This window comes from Chrysemys picta, chromosome 8 (genome assembly GCF_011386835.1).
Source record: "Chrysemys picta bellii isolate R12L10 chromosome 8, ASM1138683v2, whole genome shotgun sequence".
NCBI lineage: Eukaryota > Metazoa > Chordata > Testudines > Emydidae > Chrysemys > Chrysemys picta.
Window position 1 is genome coordinate 24533924 of NC_088798.1, and position 14227 is coordinate 24548150.

The 14227-nt window shown below is 41.3% G+C and overlaps 1 protein-coding gene across 1 annotated transcript in view; it reads right to left on the minus strand.

Moving 5' to 3' along the window:
- The window catches only part of PIGK (phosphatidylinositol glycan anchor biosynthesis class K), a 114567-nt gene extending 102674 nt beyond the window's left edge, over window positions 1-11893 (minus strand). Inside the window, exons 1-3 of the mRNA XM_005302399.5 lie at window positions 11653-11893; window positions 9090-9143; window positions 5116-5207 (exon numbers count right to left, since the gene is read on the minus strand). Coding sequence (XP_005302456.2) covers window positions 5116-5207; window positions 9090-9143; window positions 11653-11745 — 239 coding nt within the window. The 5' untranslated portion in view covers window positions 11746-11893. The remainder of the gene's footprint in view (window positions 1-5115; window positions 5208-9089; window positions 9144-11652) is intronic.
- Window positions 11894-14227: the final 2334 nt, after the last annotated feature.

Below are 14227 nucleotides of genomic sequence, written 5' to 3' on the forward strand. Positions count from 1 at the left end.
TAATTTTAGAGTGTTATTTGGGAATTTAATTGGTAAACAGAAAATGTGTCTGACTTAACCAATTAGATTATTGCCATCACAATAACTTTTTCATACTGCAGCCACTAAACTGATTAGAACAGAGGTAGGCAACCTGTGGCACGCGAGCTGATTTTCAGTGGCACTCACACTACCTGGGTCCTAGCCACCGGTCCGGGAGGGCTCTGCATTTTAATTTAATTTTAAATGAAGCTTTTTAAAACATTTTAAAAACCTTATTTACTTTACATACAACAATAGTTTAGTTATATATTATACACTTATAGAAAGATACCTTCTGAAAACGTTAAAAGGTATTACTGGCACGCGAAACCTTAAATTAGAATGAATAAATGAAGACTCGGCACATCACTTCTGAAAGGTTGCCGACCCCTGGATTAGAACAATCATTAGAAACAATCTTTTAGGCAATCTTAGTTTTATTCTGGATGGATCACTTGATGATTATCTGTTCTGTTCATTCCCTCTGGGGCACCTGGCAATGGCCACTGTCAGAAGATAGGATACTGGGCTAGATGGATCTTTGGTCTGACCCAGTACAGCCGCTCTTATGTTTTGTAACAATTTTCTTTCTACAAATAGGAGTGCTGTGCTACATGTCAAGAAACAGGAGTATCTAAAGATCCAAGAAGTCAAACAAGATTTTCTTAACATCTTCTATTGTTGGATGACAAATCTGGCTATTTAGACCCCTAGACTGAAATTATTCACAGCTGGGTTGCAGATGGCAATAATCATTTTTTAAAAACCAAGGGAGGATCCTAATGAATTTGATTTTAAGATACAGCATTGCTGTTCGTCACTCTCTATTTCTAAAAATAATTCTTAAAACCCTGCATTTTGATACATTTTGAATACAATTTCTGTGGCTCCTGCTATAGAACATGGAATAGGTGACATAAAACAGAGAGGAAGCTCCTAAGTGACAGACTCATTGCAACCAGAGTGAGAACATTGGCCAGTAACTTCCCCGGAGGCAGGGAGGAGAATCAAACACTATTCCAGTAAAAGCTGCAATAGCTGCAGAGGCACAGCATAAAGCTGCTTGGTTCCACTTAGCCCCTTGTTGCCTTTGGGGCTTTTTCATCCCATTTCACTTCAGTTTCTTCCCCTCTACTTCTCAGGGGGGCTTAACAAATCAGTACTTCTTTGCCGTGTTATATGTATTACAGTAGTGTCTGGGATCCTCAACCATGGTCTCCATTGTAGTAGGCATTGGGCAAACAAGAACTACAGAGAACCTGACCTAGACAGCTGACATTTTAGGTTTATGAGAAGACAACTGGGTGAAACAACAGGAAGGCGAGAGGACAAGGCAACAGTAAAACAAGAATTATTCTCCCATCACAAAGCTTTTGCCAAGTGAGACAATAAAAAGGGAAGAGATCTGCTGCTTTCCACAGACCGGAGTTTTAATGGAGACTGTGGGTGCAATGACATTGTAGAAAAGCACAATGCAGGATTGCAAATTCACTCACAGTCTGTACCAATAATCATGTCTGAAATTCACTTAGGGCCTCAGATGTTCCACAAGGAGAACACACATCCGCACTCCTACACAAAATGAAGTATGGAATTCTCTGAATATTATTTGAAACTAAAAAAAGGAATAATTTTTTTAAACTAAACAGTCCACTGGTCTGTTGCAGCCTGAAAGGAAAACAGAAACCTACATTAAAAAACAAACAAAAAACAAAAAAATTAAACAAGAGAAGTAAGGAACACAAGGAGAGCGAAATCCATGCCTCCAAGATCAGTTCAGTCAGCAGCTTAAACACCCCTCAGCACTCACTCAAAAAGGAGAATACCTTATCCACCATTCTGTTGGGAACCAAATATATAAACATTGCAAGCTTAGAGCACTGACTCCAAGCGGGGCCGGCTCTAGCGTTTTTGCGGCCCCACGCAGAAAAAAAAAGCTGCTATCTCAAGCGGCGGCAGCTCTACCGCCGCTTCATTCTACGGTGGCAATTCAGCAGTAGGTCCTTTGCTCTGAGAGGGAGTGACAGCCCCGCCGCCGAACCGCCGGACGTGCCGCCCCCCTCTTCATTGGCCGCCCCAGGCACCTGCTTGCTAGGCTGGTGCCTGGAGCCGGTCCTGACTCAAGTGTCAGAACACTGTCAGGTTCTATGCAGCACTTAAACTAAAACAGGCACAGGTGAGACTGAATACCAGACATGCACATGGCAAGAAGTTAAGGGCATCTAGACAGCTCTATCCAGCATCAGACATTCTCAAACAGACAGCCTGTATAAAAAAGTTTCTCAAACAGTCAGGCTGTGGGCAGTCACACACCTGGGATTCTTTCTTCCTTTCCCAACTGTGACTAAGAATGTTGGCTTCCTCTGATATACTGAAAATACTTGTTTACTCAAGCCAGGTTAGCTCTTGTCTATGACTACACTAAGAGCACTTTACCAGTATAGGAATACCAGTGTACTATACACCAGTGTGTTCCTAGTGTCGACTCAGCTATATCAATGCAGTTAAAATCTCCAGGGAGCAAAACAAGCTATGCTTTTAAAAATGCTGAGCTCTGTTGGTCTAGCTGCAGCTATGCTAGAGTCTTCTGATGTTACAGCTATGTTGATTAAGGATCAGACCTCTTCACACCCCTGACGTCAGCTGTGCTGGCAGATGTCTGTAGTGTAGTCTTGACCTTCATCTTGCCAAACAGAAACAGCAAAGCAATTAAGCCCAAGCTCCCTTGCCGTAGTTTTGACAAGCAGAAACTTATTTTCCTTTCAATGAGGTTGTGTGTCTAGTGATCAGTCCTGTACCCACAGAAGTCAATGAGCGTTTTGTCACTGACTCAAGTGACAGCAGGATCCTACCCATAAGCTGGGGAAAATTACACAGTGAATAGGCAGGGCATGAAAGATTGAGTCCTGGAAATAGTGCATAAAGAGCATGGATTTACCCCTAACTTACACACCAACCCATACTGTGCACGGTCACGCAGGGGCAGGACAGAGCTTGAGCAGACTTCTTATTAGGGACACTTGAGGCAAATGACAACATATCAGCACTCAAGCAAGGTCCCAGTTCAATAGCACCTTCTTCCCAACACCACAAATAAAACTCCAAACTTAGGCTGTGTCTTTACTGACACAAAGCTGTTTTTAAAGTGAGATTACTAACACGCAATAGTTATATCACTGTAAAATCCTAAGCAAAGACAAGACACAAGCCATTTTTACCATGAGGTTGCCAGGCAAGCTCCGCGCTATACCCCACCACCTCAACCCCCCCCCCGTGAAAATAAATTAAGTTGTTACAGCAGGACAGCTAATGCCTGTTAGTTATCTTGCCATTTCTAACACAATTTTTTTTGTCAGTGCCCTGATTCTACCACATCCAGCACAGTTATTGCATGCATGTTATTTTATCCAGATTGTGTAGTTTAATAAGATAGGGTCAAATCTGGAGCTACAGCACCTTACACCAGTTGGGGATCTGGTCCTCACTGTCCTTTGGGAACAAAAGTTCTGGTAGGAGCCAATATAAAGTAAGAGCTTTTTAAAACAAAACAATTTAAGACCCTTGCATGTAAATCCAATCAAAACAGGAAAGACTGCTTTGCTCAATCTTTCAATGCTCCCTATCTACCTCAAAGAAGTGTGTATTGTCAAGTCCCCAATAGATCTCATCAATGCTGTGAGCCTTGGTTAATTTGAGCTTATTAACACAAACACACTTTGGACAGAAGACAATGCAAATAAAAACATAACACAATTTTTCAACAGAGAGAGCTGCTATTTGGAAAGTCGAGTGAAAAAAGAATGCTCACAAATGAAAGATTAAGTTTTCAACATTTTAACAGTAGCCCACAGATCACAGAGCAATCAGCAGGTTAAAATTCAAAACAAAAACAAGGCCGAAAAGCATGAGAAGGCATTATTGAATACCCACTGAAGACATCCCTCCACACCTCACACATTAGCAATTCCCGTGATACCCTGGGCTGAGCTCTTAGAGAACACTACAGTTGTCAGCGTTATAACGGGAATATAGATCTCAGCATTATAGTCTCACCATGGTATTACTTTAATGAGATAGGGAGATATTAACTTAATATGATATTGGCTTTTTCATGATGAAACAACTGCTTCTTTTTCAGCATCTGCCATGGTAAAGATCCTCCTAGTTTTTTCATTCTGACATAACATAAAAATGAGACTGGAATTGCCAAAGGAGTTAGGTACCTAGTTCCTACTGACATCCAACAGTATTTGGGCACCTCACTCTTAGGATGGGTCTGCACAGTTTTTGTACAAAGGTAACTATTTATCAAAACAGTTATACCAGTACAAGCTTGGTGTGGATGCAGTTATACCAGAATAAAGATGCCTTATTATTTATTCCCCTTCCCATACGACACCTTCATACTGATATAATTGCATCCACACCATGCAGTTTGTGCCATTTTTCACTATCCTGGTGTAGTTAAAGCAGCACAATTTGTGCATGCAGAAAAGGCTCCTGGCTCCTTTGAAACTCCCAGTCAAAATGTCTTTTTTTTTAATATAGCCTGTGACATGCTGGAGCTTCTTTGTTAGACACCAGTTATTTAGAGGTCCTTATTCTAATTGTGCGCCCTTGATTTAGCTGAAGCACTGTACTCGTACTGTATTTAGTCTTGCTCATTAAATGAAGTGTTCTCTAATCAAAAGGCATATTAAGACATTAGTTATGTTAGACATGAAGTTGCAATACAGTAACAGGTACATGTTCAAGAGTTGCACTATCAATTCTGAATACATTTTACCAATTTTCTCACATTGTGCATTCACCAAACTAATTAGCGGTGCAATTTAGTGATTGGTGAGTGTCACATCATTTCATCTAAATATCCGTTTCTGTTTGGAAGCATCATGGTACATATTTTTTTCATTTTCCTTTCCAATAATATCGTTCCAATTTTCAGTAAATTAACGTAATTAAGTCTGTGCTCTCTACCTTTTACTTGCTTATGAAAGGAAGAGACCAGCATTTTAGTCCTGTTTCAGAAGATGAGACTGAACTTTTACTTTAATATCCAAGTTTAAACAATTGTGCTCTTCAAGATTCTCTTACCTATCAGGAATGCCTAATCTCTTGACGCTTCTGTAAACTGAAAGCGTATTTGCCACATGACGGTAGTTAAACCAGAAGCGAGATGTACACACCTTTAAGAGTTAAAAAGAAATAAATGCATATTAGAAGATGTAAGAAATGCATTCTGAATTAGTATATGCATCAATGGATATTGATTGCTGAGATGCCAAAAAACTTGTCACCCGGCAATCAGTGCATAGCAACTGCAAGAAATCAATGCCATAAGTAATACACACCTTCTCTGCAGAGAAAGCTTTTTCATATTTTGAAAATAAATGTTAACGTATTGAGCCATGGAGAAAACTTTCATTTAAAACTGGATAAAGTACTAAAAAAAAAGTACTGTAGGGAATAATCCAGCACTGACAAGTGGATTAGCTAGATTATTTAATGTTTTATCCATTTCAAATTTCTATGATTGACCTGATGCAATAAAGTGTAAGCAAATGAATACAAGGTCCACATGTAGAGAGAAGGGAACTTTTGCTGGGGATGTCTGGTTTTTAGGGAGTCAACTATAACAACATTAGAGTTGGGCCCCACCCATAGAGTTTGACTACAGGCTCTCAAACAATGTAGGAATGTTCAGATTCCAGTATAGGGGCCCATTTCCAACCAATGTGTCCATTTGTTTAAATAGAAGTAAGCAAGTAACTACAAGAAGAGTGTCAGAAATAACTTTCAGAAACTGATTAAGAAGCAATAATTGTATTATACGTTACAGAGCCTTCAAACAGACAATGACTAAATATGAATACTCGAGGCCTAGATACTATGATAGATGGAAAGAATCGTTCAGATGTATGGAGCAATATTAAAACCTGTAAGTGAGCTTACTAAGGGCTTGTCTATACTTACCGCGCTGGTTCGGCGGCAGGCAATCGAACTTCTGGGTTCAATTTATCGTGTCTAGTCTGGACACGATAAATCGAACTCAGAAGTGCTCCCCGTCGACTCCGGTAATCCTGCTCGCCGCGAGGAGTACGCGGAGTCGACGGGGGAGCCTGCCTGCCGGGTCTGGACGGCGGTAAGTTCGAACTAAGGTACGTCGACTTCAGCTACGTTATTCACGTAGCTGAAGTTGCGTACCTTAGTTCGATTTGGGGGTTTAGTGTAGACCAAGCCTTAATCAAACATGTTTCTTGCAATCCTCTGTAACAGAGGCATGAGAACTAAAACAAAAATCATAAATCACAGACTTAAAACTTTAAAAAAATAATTTCTGTCTGAAGATATTTCACTTACCATTTTTACAATTTACACCTAAATTTAACACAACTCAGATTAGAAAAAAAAATCTATACTTCCTCTGTGCATCACATAGCATTTTCTGTACAGTCACTAGCAGTTTTCCCTTTATAGCCAAGTATCAGAGGGGTAGCCATGTTAATCTGTATCCACAAAAACAACAATGAGTCTGGTGGCACCTTAAAGACTAACAGATTTATTTGAGCATAAGCTTTCGTGGGTAAAAACCCACTTCTTCAGATGCATGGAGCCATGCCACCAGACTCCCCGTTGCCTTTATAGCCAGGTTTGTTTTGTTTTTTGTTGGCTCTTTTGATCAGGAGAGGAAAGATAAGACATTTTAAAATAGAAGAAAACAGGACTGTACAGCCACACAGAAGGAGCAGGGACGATCTGGGGGCAGGTATAGTACCTACGATTCGTTTTTAAAAGTTGACTAGATGTAGACACCAGTTTAAAAGTTTTACTTTGTATCCTTTTTACTCTGAACCTGGCTCATGAAAAATTAAACAACTTAATTTTCAGTGAGAATCATAAGACCCCTACCTCTTGCCTTCCTCGGAGATTCCTGTCCTGCCTACCTGGTTTTTAAAGCGAGGCTTTTTAAGGGGCCTAATAGAGTTAGGCAGACAACTTCCCTTGACTGTGAGTTAGGCTCCTAAGTCACTTAAAAGCTTTTAGTGTTATAATAGAGTTACTATGCTGTCTGGGTCTGTGTGCATTACACATCAGACAACAGCCCCAAAAGGGTGTGGCTCCTCCCAGAGGAGAACCTCAGGACATAATACTGAGAGGAAGGGGAGGGGAAGGTGACCTTCCTGCCTGAGGAAAAGCGCAGGGTTTTGGGTGTCAACACCATCACCAGCAGAAGGAGAGCTGCTTCTGTAACCTGTTCCAGTAATAAAACACATGTTCTGTTATCTACCTAGCTCATGCCTGTGTCACCGTTTCAGGACTTTGCCTGCTTGTGCCAACCCACAAGAGAGGACCAGGTCATGCAACATTTTACCAAACGTACTTAAAGTTAAGCACATTTAGCTGCTTTGTTGAATTATGACCCTAGGCCCTTTCTGAACTATGAACTAAGGCTGTAGCTTCTAACCAGGCTCAAGAGTAGCTGCTATTTAGCACAGTAGTAAGTGTCCTTGGAAGGCTGACCAACACAAGAGACATTTGTTAGGTTAAAGCTACTAGAACAGCTCTCAGAAAGCCTTGGCTGGAATGATTTAGTTGGGGTTGGTCCTGCTTTGAGAAGGGGATTAGACTAGATGACCTCCTGAGGTCTCTTCCAACCCAATATTCAAAATATTCTATGATCAGATAGAAAAAACTGCCCAGCCTCAATTGAATAAGATTCTGCAATAAGTACAGATTAACAAAATACATTAGCCAGAAGGCAAGATGTTTAGCTTAAAAAAAATCTTTAAAAAGAAGTACTTGAGATAGGAGATGATCAATTAAAGGAGCAGCTTTCGAAGAGATGATTTTAAGTTGCTTTTCTACTTAGACAAAATAGAGAGAGCGAGAGCAAACTGTTAAATAGGCTTTTGAATAACAAGCTCTTGAGTTTTGTTTATATAGCTATCAGTGACAAGCACAGTACAAAGACTTAGATAATAACAAAATAGTAATAATAGTCTCGACTTCTATGGCATTTTTCTTTTGTGAACCTCCAAGTACTTTAATTCATTTATTTTATACCTCACAAGTGGCATTATCACCCCTATTTTATAAATGGAGAAAATGAGGCATAGATGGCATGAGGCCAGAACCTAAATTTCTGGGCAATTTGGGAGAGCAAGGAATACAGTCTGGCCACAAGTAACTTCCTCAGGGTCACACAGGAAATCAGAGGCAAAGACCGGGATAGAAAGCAGGTCTCTTTTTACCTTCAGCACCAAGAACTTTCTACTTCCCTTATTATTACCAGTTTGTATCTGTGTATTGCTCTGACCAAATAAAATTTATTTTAACTCTCTGCTTGCTTTTAACATTGAAATAGAAACAGGTATTTAATGTTAATAATTTTAAATTTGTGCATTAGGGAATAAGAGAATGATTACTCTATTATTTCAATTAATTATCTATTTGTCTTTTCTTGAATTCTTTCATTTTGCTAAATTTTAAAACTTAGAAAAAACACTGTGTCATGTCTGACTGCTCACATAATATTTTAGAACTGATCATTAGTCATTATGCTCAGAAAGCATGATTAAAAACTGATGGAGTAATATGATCTGAAGTTACCCAGATAAAAAATTAAGACTAGTAGTTCTTATCCTAAGTATTATTTTAGGAGATTAGAATAAAAAAATAAGAAGAAAGTTTGTTGTCAGAAGTTAGCAAGTTTTATAACAAACAAAAAAATTAGGAAGATGTACCTTTCTAACCAAGCAAATGTTTAAAAAACAACAACATGACTGTAATAATATACAGCATAATCATTTGTTTTCATTCTAATTGGAACTTTAATTTTATAAATACTTCAAATGTGCATTAATGTTCTGGATGCTTGTAATTAAGTTATGCAGAAGAGATAATGGTAATGTAGTATAGCAAACTGGCAGGGATAACTCAAAGTCATGTTACTTACTTCCAGGTCTTGATCTTGCAACTTGCTGCATATGGGCAGACTGCCATGGCACCAGCATGCAACAACTGCAGGATCACGGTTTTATTTAAGAAGATCGAATAAAAATGCTTACCAAAACTGCCCAGTTATTTGTATGCCCACTTCTAAAAAGCTGTTCTGCTTGGTCCTGCAAGAGACAAAAAATATTGGAACACTTGTGTGGAAAAAAAACTACAATACAGCACTTTTTCTTTTTTCTTTTTGGTTGGTTCTACAAAATAGAAAATGTTAATGTCATGTGGAATTAAAACCTTAAACCAGCTAAATAGAAAACATGACTTCTTCTGGTTTATAATACCCCTCCTGATGCCTGAGAAAAGGATGCATTCTATATTCTGTTTGGGCTATTCTGTCTTTTCTTTTTTAAAAATCAGACAAGTAATCTGGTTCTCTCACAAACTCCATGTGAAAGCTTGGTATCACATCAGGAAACACTTGGCTGGCAATGAAAACAAAACCAGTGAACTTCAGAGTGGTGGTGGTGATGAAAAGAGCGAGGCAGCAAACTAGGATAGGGAGAAATGGAATGAAAAAGAAACATTGCACTCTGTCTAAGAGGGCAATATCTGGGAAAGATTAAAATCCCAGAACCTTTCCATTTACAAGCCTCTAATCAGGTGTTAAACAATGACTCCACAAATCACCTGAATCCAGGCTAAAAAAAAAAATATGGAAGGTGGTTTAAGCATTCAAAATCTATCCTGTGCTAAAGTGAATGGAAGAATAGAGTGGTAGCGCTATTAATTTAATTTCTAAAATACCCCCACAAACATATTGTTCTGTTTTAGAACACTCCCTAGGAACACATGAAATGCTTCCTTAAAGCATTTCAGCCCTCAATCCTTCCTTAAAGTGAAGAGCCTTGGATAAGTTTTTCCTTTCACTGTCCCCACTCCCTTAAAGAATACCAGATAGGAAAATAAAAGACCCCACACATTTAAATCAGTTTTAAAGTAAAGATCAGATTACGTTGGACATTCTAACATAGAAGCACAAGTACAATGATTAATAAACAATGAAAATAGCTTTATGCAGTGTTGTTGTAGCTGTGTTGGTCCCAGAATATTAGAGAGACAAGGTGCGTGAACGAACTTCTGTAGCTGAATGAGACAAACTTTTGAGCTACACAGAGCTCTTCTTTGAAGCTCTGAATGGTAACTTAATTAGGTTCTAAAATTTGTGTATTTAAAATTCTTGATCTTATTTCCATTAACTATTTTGTCACATTTTATTAATCTTGTTAACTGTGCATTATAGAAATCATTTGACAGTGAAGTTTTCTGCTTTATCAAAATGTTAATATGGGATTCATATTAGACTATAAACATCATATCTGGATTTACAGTGAGCAATATGTAAAAAGGTATCATTACTGAAACATGAAAAAGGCAAAATTGTAATGATTCCTGATCAAGGGAAAATATTTGATTAACTCCTTCAGTTTATAAAAACATGAAGGTCTGAAAAATTCACATGCAATACACAAATTGACCATAATATATCTGGACTGATCACAAAAGTGAACAATATTATTCCTGTTTGTTTAATCAAACAAAAACAGTTTACTGGAAACTGAGAACCCCAACTGGCAAATAACTCAAAAGGATAAAAAAAAAAAAAAAATACCACCACTTCCCTATATTATATTCCCTATTCAAAGAGAACTGGTGCATGCGAACAAATCTGAAAATTAATTTTGATGCAGCTGAATTAGTTGTTTAGAATTATTACACAGTTTAAACAAGACATGGTGCATATAAGACCAGCCATACTGGGTCATTCCAAAGGTCCATCTAGCCCAGTATCCTTTCTTCAGACAATGGCCAATGCCAGACTGCCCCAGAGGGAATGAGCAGAACAGGTAATCAAGTGATCCACTCCCTCTCACTCATTCCCAGATTCAGGCAGAGGCTAGGACACCATCCCTGCCCAGTCAGGCTAATAGCCATTGATGGACCTATCTGCCATGAATGTATCTACTTCCTTTCTGAACCCTGTTATAGGGTTTGGCCTTCACCGCATCCTCTGGCAGAGTTCTACAAGCTGATTGTGCGTTGTGTGAAGAAATACTTCCTTTTGTTTGTTTTAAACCTGCCTATTAATTTCATTTGGTGCCCCTAGTTCTTTAGAATCAGTTATCATTCCCATCTTGTATAAGCTTAAAGTGTACATTTACATAAGTCTGTGTATTCATACTGTGAGAGTTGGTCAACCAGGAGCACTTCCAGGTATAGGAGAAGAAAGCAAATACTGAGAAACAGGACAACCAGGGATTATCCTTCAGTGTTTGGGCTAGAAGGGGTTGAGAGCAACTCAAGGTATCTAGAGGGTTAAAAGGAATTTTAGAGCAAGAAATAGGGAATCTCGAATAAATCAGAAGCTCCAGCCTCACGGAAAGCAGGAGGCAGCTCTGCTGGGGCTCGGCAGAACTTTACACACACGGAGGAGAGAAAGGGGTGGGCAGCGTTATGGCCTCTCCCCCAACGCTGCAGTGGGGGCTGCAGGGGCTTATCCCTCCCCAGCACAGCAGCCGCCCCCGTGCGTGGAGTCAATGCAGGGGCCTGGCACTCGAGTCACCCGCAATGGGGCCGGGGGCGGTGCTGGGCAGCCCAACGCGCTCCCCCGAGCTCCCCTACCTGGATCCCATCAGTAGCTGCCAACCCGCAGCACGCCCAGAGCAGGGCGGCTGCTGCCGGGAGCCAGCGGGGAGCAGGCAGGGCAGCGGCCATGGGACCCGGCTTCACAACAGGAAGAGGCGGGGAGGACGCGTACCCAACCCCGCCGTAAAGCAGCTCCGGGCCGCCTGTGCGAGCCTCCCTGCTCCCATCGCCCCGCCTCCCCGCGGCTGCGCTCGCTGCTGCAGAGCCGCTCACTGCCTCGCCCTGTGGCTGGGCGCGCTGAGGTGCCCGCTGGCGTCCGCTCCTCCCGCCTGCTTGGCCATCTGCATAGGCTCTCCCCTCCCCCGGGTAGCAATGGCGGGAAAAACTTATCCAGGGTAAATACAGATAATAGCACCGGGGACCCCGTCTCAGATTAGGGCTCCTAACCACTAGGTAACTAGTTGCGGGTGGAAGAATGAACACTCATTTAGAGAAACAAGAAGAGAATGCAACAGAGGGTCCTGTGGCACCTTTAAGACTAACAGAAGTATTGGGAGCATAAGCTTTCGTGGGTAAGCACCTCACTTCTTCAGATGTAAGTAATGGAAATTTCCAGAGGCAGGTATAAATCAGTACAGAGATAATGAGGTTAATTCAATCAGGGAGGGTGAGGTGCTCTGCTAGCAGTTGAGATGTGAACACCAAAGGAGGACACTTCAACCTTCCTGGCCACACAATAGCAGATGTAAAGGTAGCCATCTTACAGCAAAAAAACTTCAGGACCAGACGCCAAAGAGAAACTGCTGAGCTCCAGTTCTTTTGCAAATTTGACACCATCCGATCAGGATTAAACAAAGACTGTGAATGGCTATCCAACTACAGAAGCAGTTTCTCCTCCCTTGGTGTTCACACCTCAACTGCTAGCAGAGCACCTCACCCTCCCTGATTGAGCTAACCTTGTTATCTCCACACTGATATATACCTGCCTCTGGAAATTTCCATTACTTGCATCTGAAGAAGTGAGGTTCTTACCCACGAAAGCTTATGCTCCCAATACTTCTGTTAGTCTTAAAGGTGCCACAGGACCCTCTGTTGATTTTTACAGATTCAGACTAACACGGCTACCCCTCTGATACTTAAGAATATAATGGAAAGCTCCTTTTAACATGCACTGTATGTGTGGTGTATTACACACACACACACTACAAAAAACATGATTGCAGAGTGAAGCACTCAAGAATTAGGAAATGCCATACTTATGGGGTGGGATTCACAAGGGGGATTTAGGCACTGTAATTATCAGTGTTGCTACACTTAATTTTTAGGTGCCCTGGCACCTAGAGAAATTCACAGCCCTAAATTGTAGTCACCTAAGCTCCCTATTCAATGCATGGGGAGAGAGTTAGGTGCCTAAACATGGGATTCACAAAAGCCAGCAAACTGAGCAGAGAGCTGCCTAAATTAGCCAGTAGGAAATGCTGAAGAAAAGGGGGCTGCCTCACTTTCTCCCCTCAAATGGAGTTAGGTGCCTATATTCATTTGGGATCCCCAACCACTCTCTTCTGGAGTTAAACCAGGTCAGTCATTTTTCAAGAAAAAGGGAGAAAGTGCCACCCTAACAGCCTTCTGGTCAGCGCAGTCACCCACAGTGTGAGAAATCTAGGTTCACTTCCCCCTTCTGCCGGAGGTGGACAAGAGATCTGAATTTAAGGTCTCCCATCTCCTAGATGAGTGCCATAACCACAAGGATAGGAGTTATTCTAGGGCTCCCTCAATCTCTCCTCTTGAATTTGTTACACTCTCTTTAAATAATTAAGTAGTCAGTGAGCCAGTGGGAGAACTGGAATGACTCCATACCCAGGTAGAGCACGAAGGTGGGAGATCCAGATTTCAGTCAGCTGGCATCAACAATATTTAATGATTTATACACAGTGGAACAGCTTCAGAAGGACAGATTGAGACACATCCCCCAAAACATAACCAATACTGCAGCATTTAGGGCCTGAGAGGTAGAAGACCCAAATTCAAACCCCATCTGTACACACCTGCTGCCCATTTTGTGTAGCTTTAGATCACACCTGACAGATTGGGCCCAGCAGACAACATTAGGCAGGAAGTTTTAACTGCCCAATCTTAACACTAGGCCAAGGAGCCATAAATGCCCCCAACTCTAATCAAAGGTCACAGTGTCCTAACTGTCCTAAGCTAGGCTAGGGAGCCTTACTAGGGCTGAGGAGCACTAACTGCCCCAGCCCTAACCCTGGGCCGGGGAGCCCTAGGGTATATCTACACTGCAGCTGGGAGCAACCCTCTCATCCTGGGTAGACAGACTCACACTAGCAGTGTGGACTTTACAGCTCAGGCTGCAGTTTGGACTCTCAAGCCTAAGGGGATGAGCCCTGCTAGCATGAATCTGTCTTCCTGGGCTGGGAGACACATCCCCAGCTGCAGAGTAGACTTACCCTTCCAGGCCCTCATCATAAACTAGGGAGCCCTACTGGACCAAGCCCTAAATCTAGGCTGGGGAGCTTAACTACCCCCCATAACTGACCCAATCCTAAATGTAACTCCAACCCTAACTGCCCAAACTAACCGTACACCAAGGAGCCCT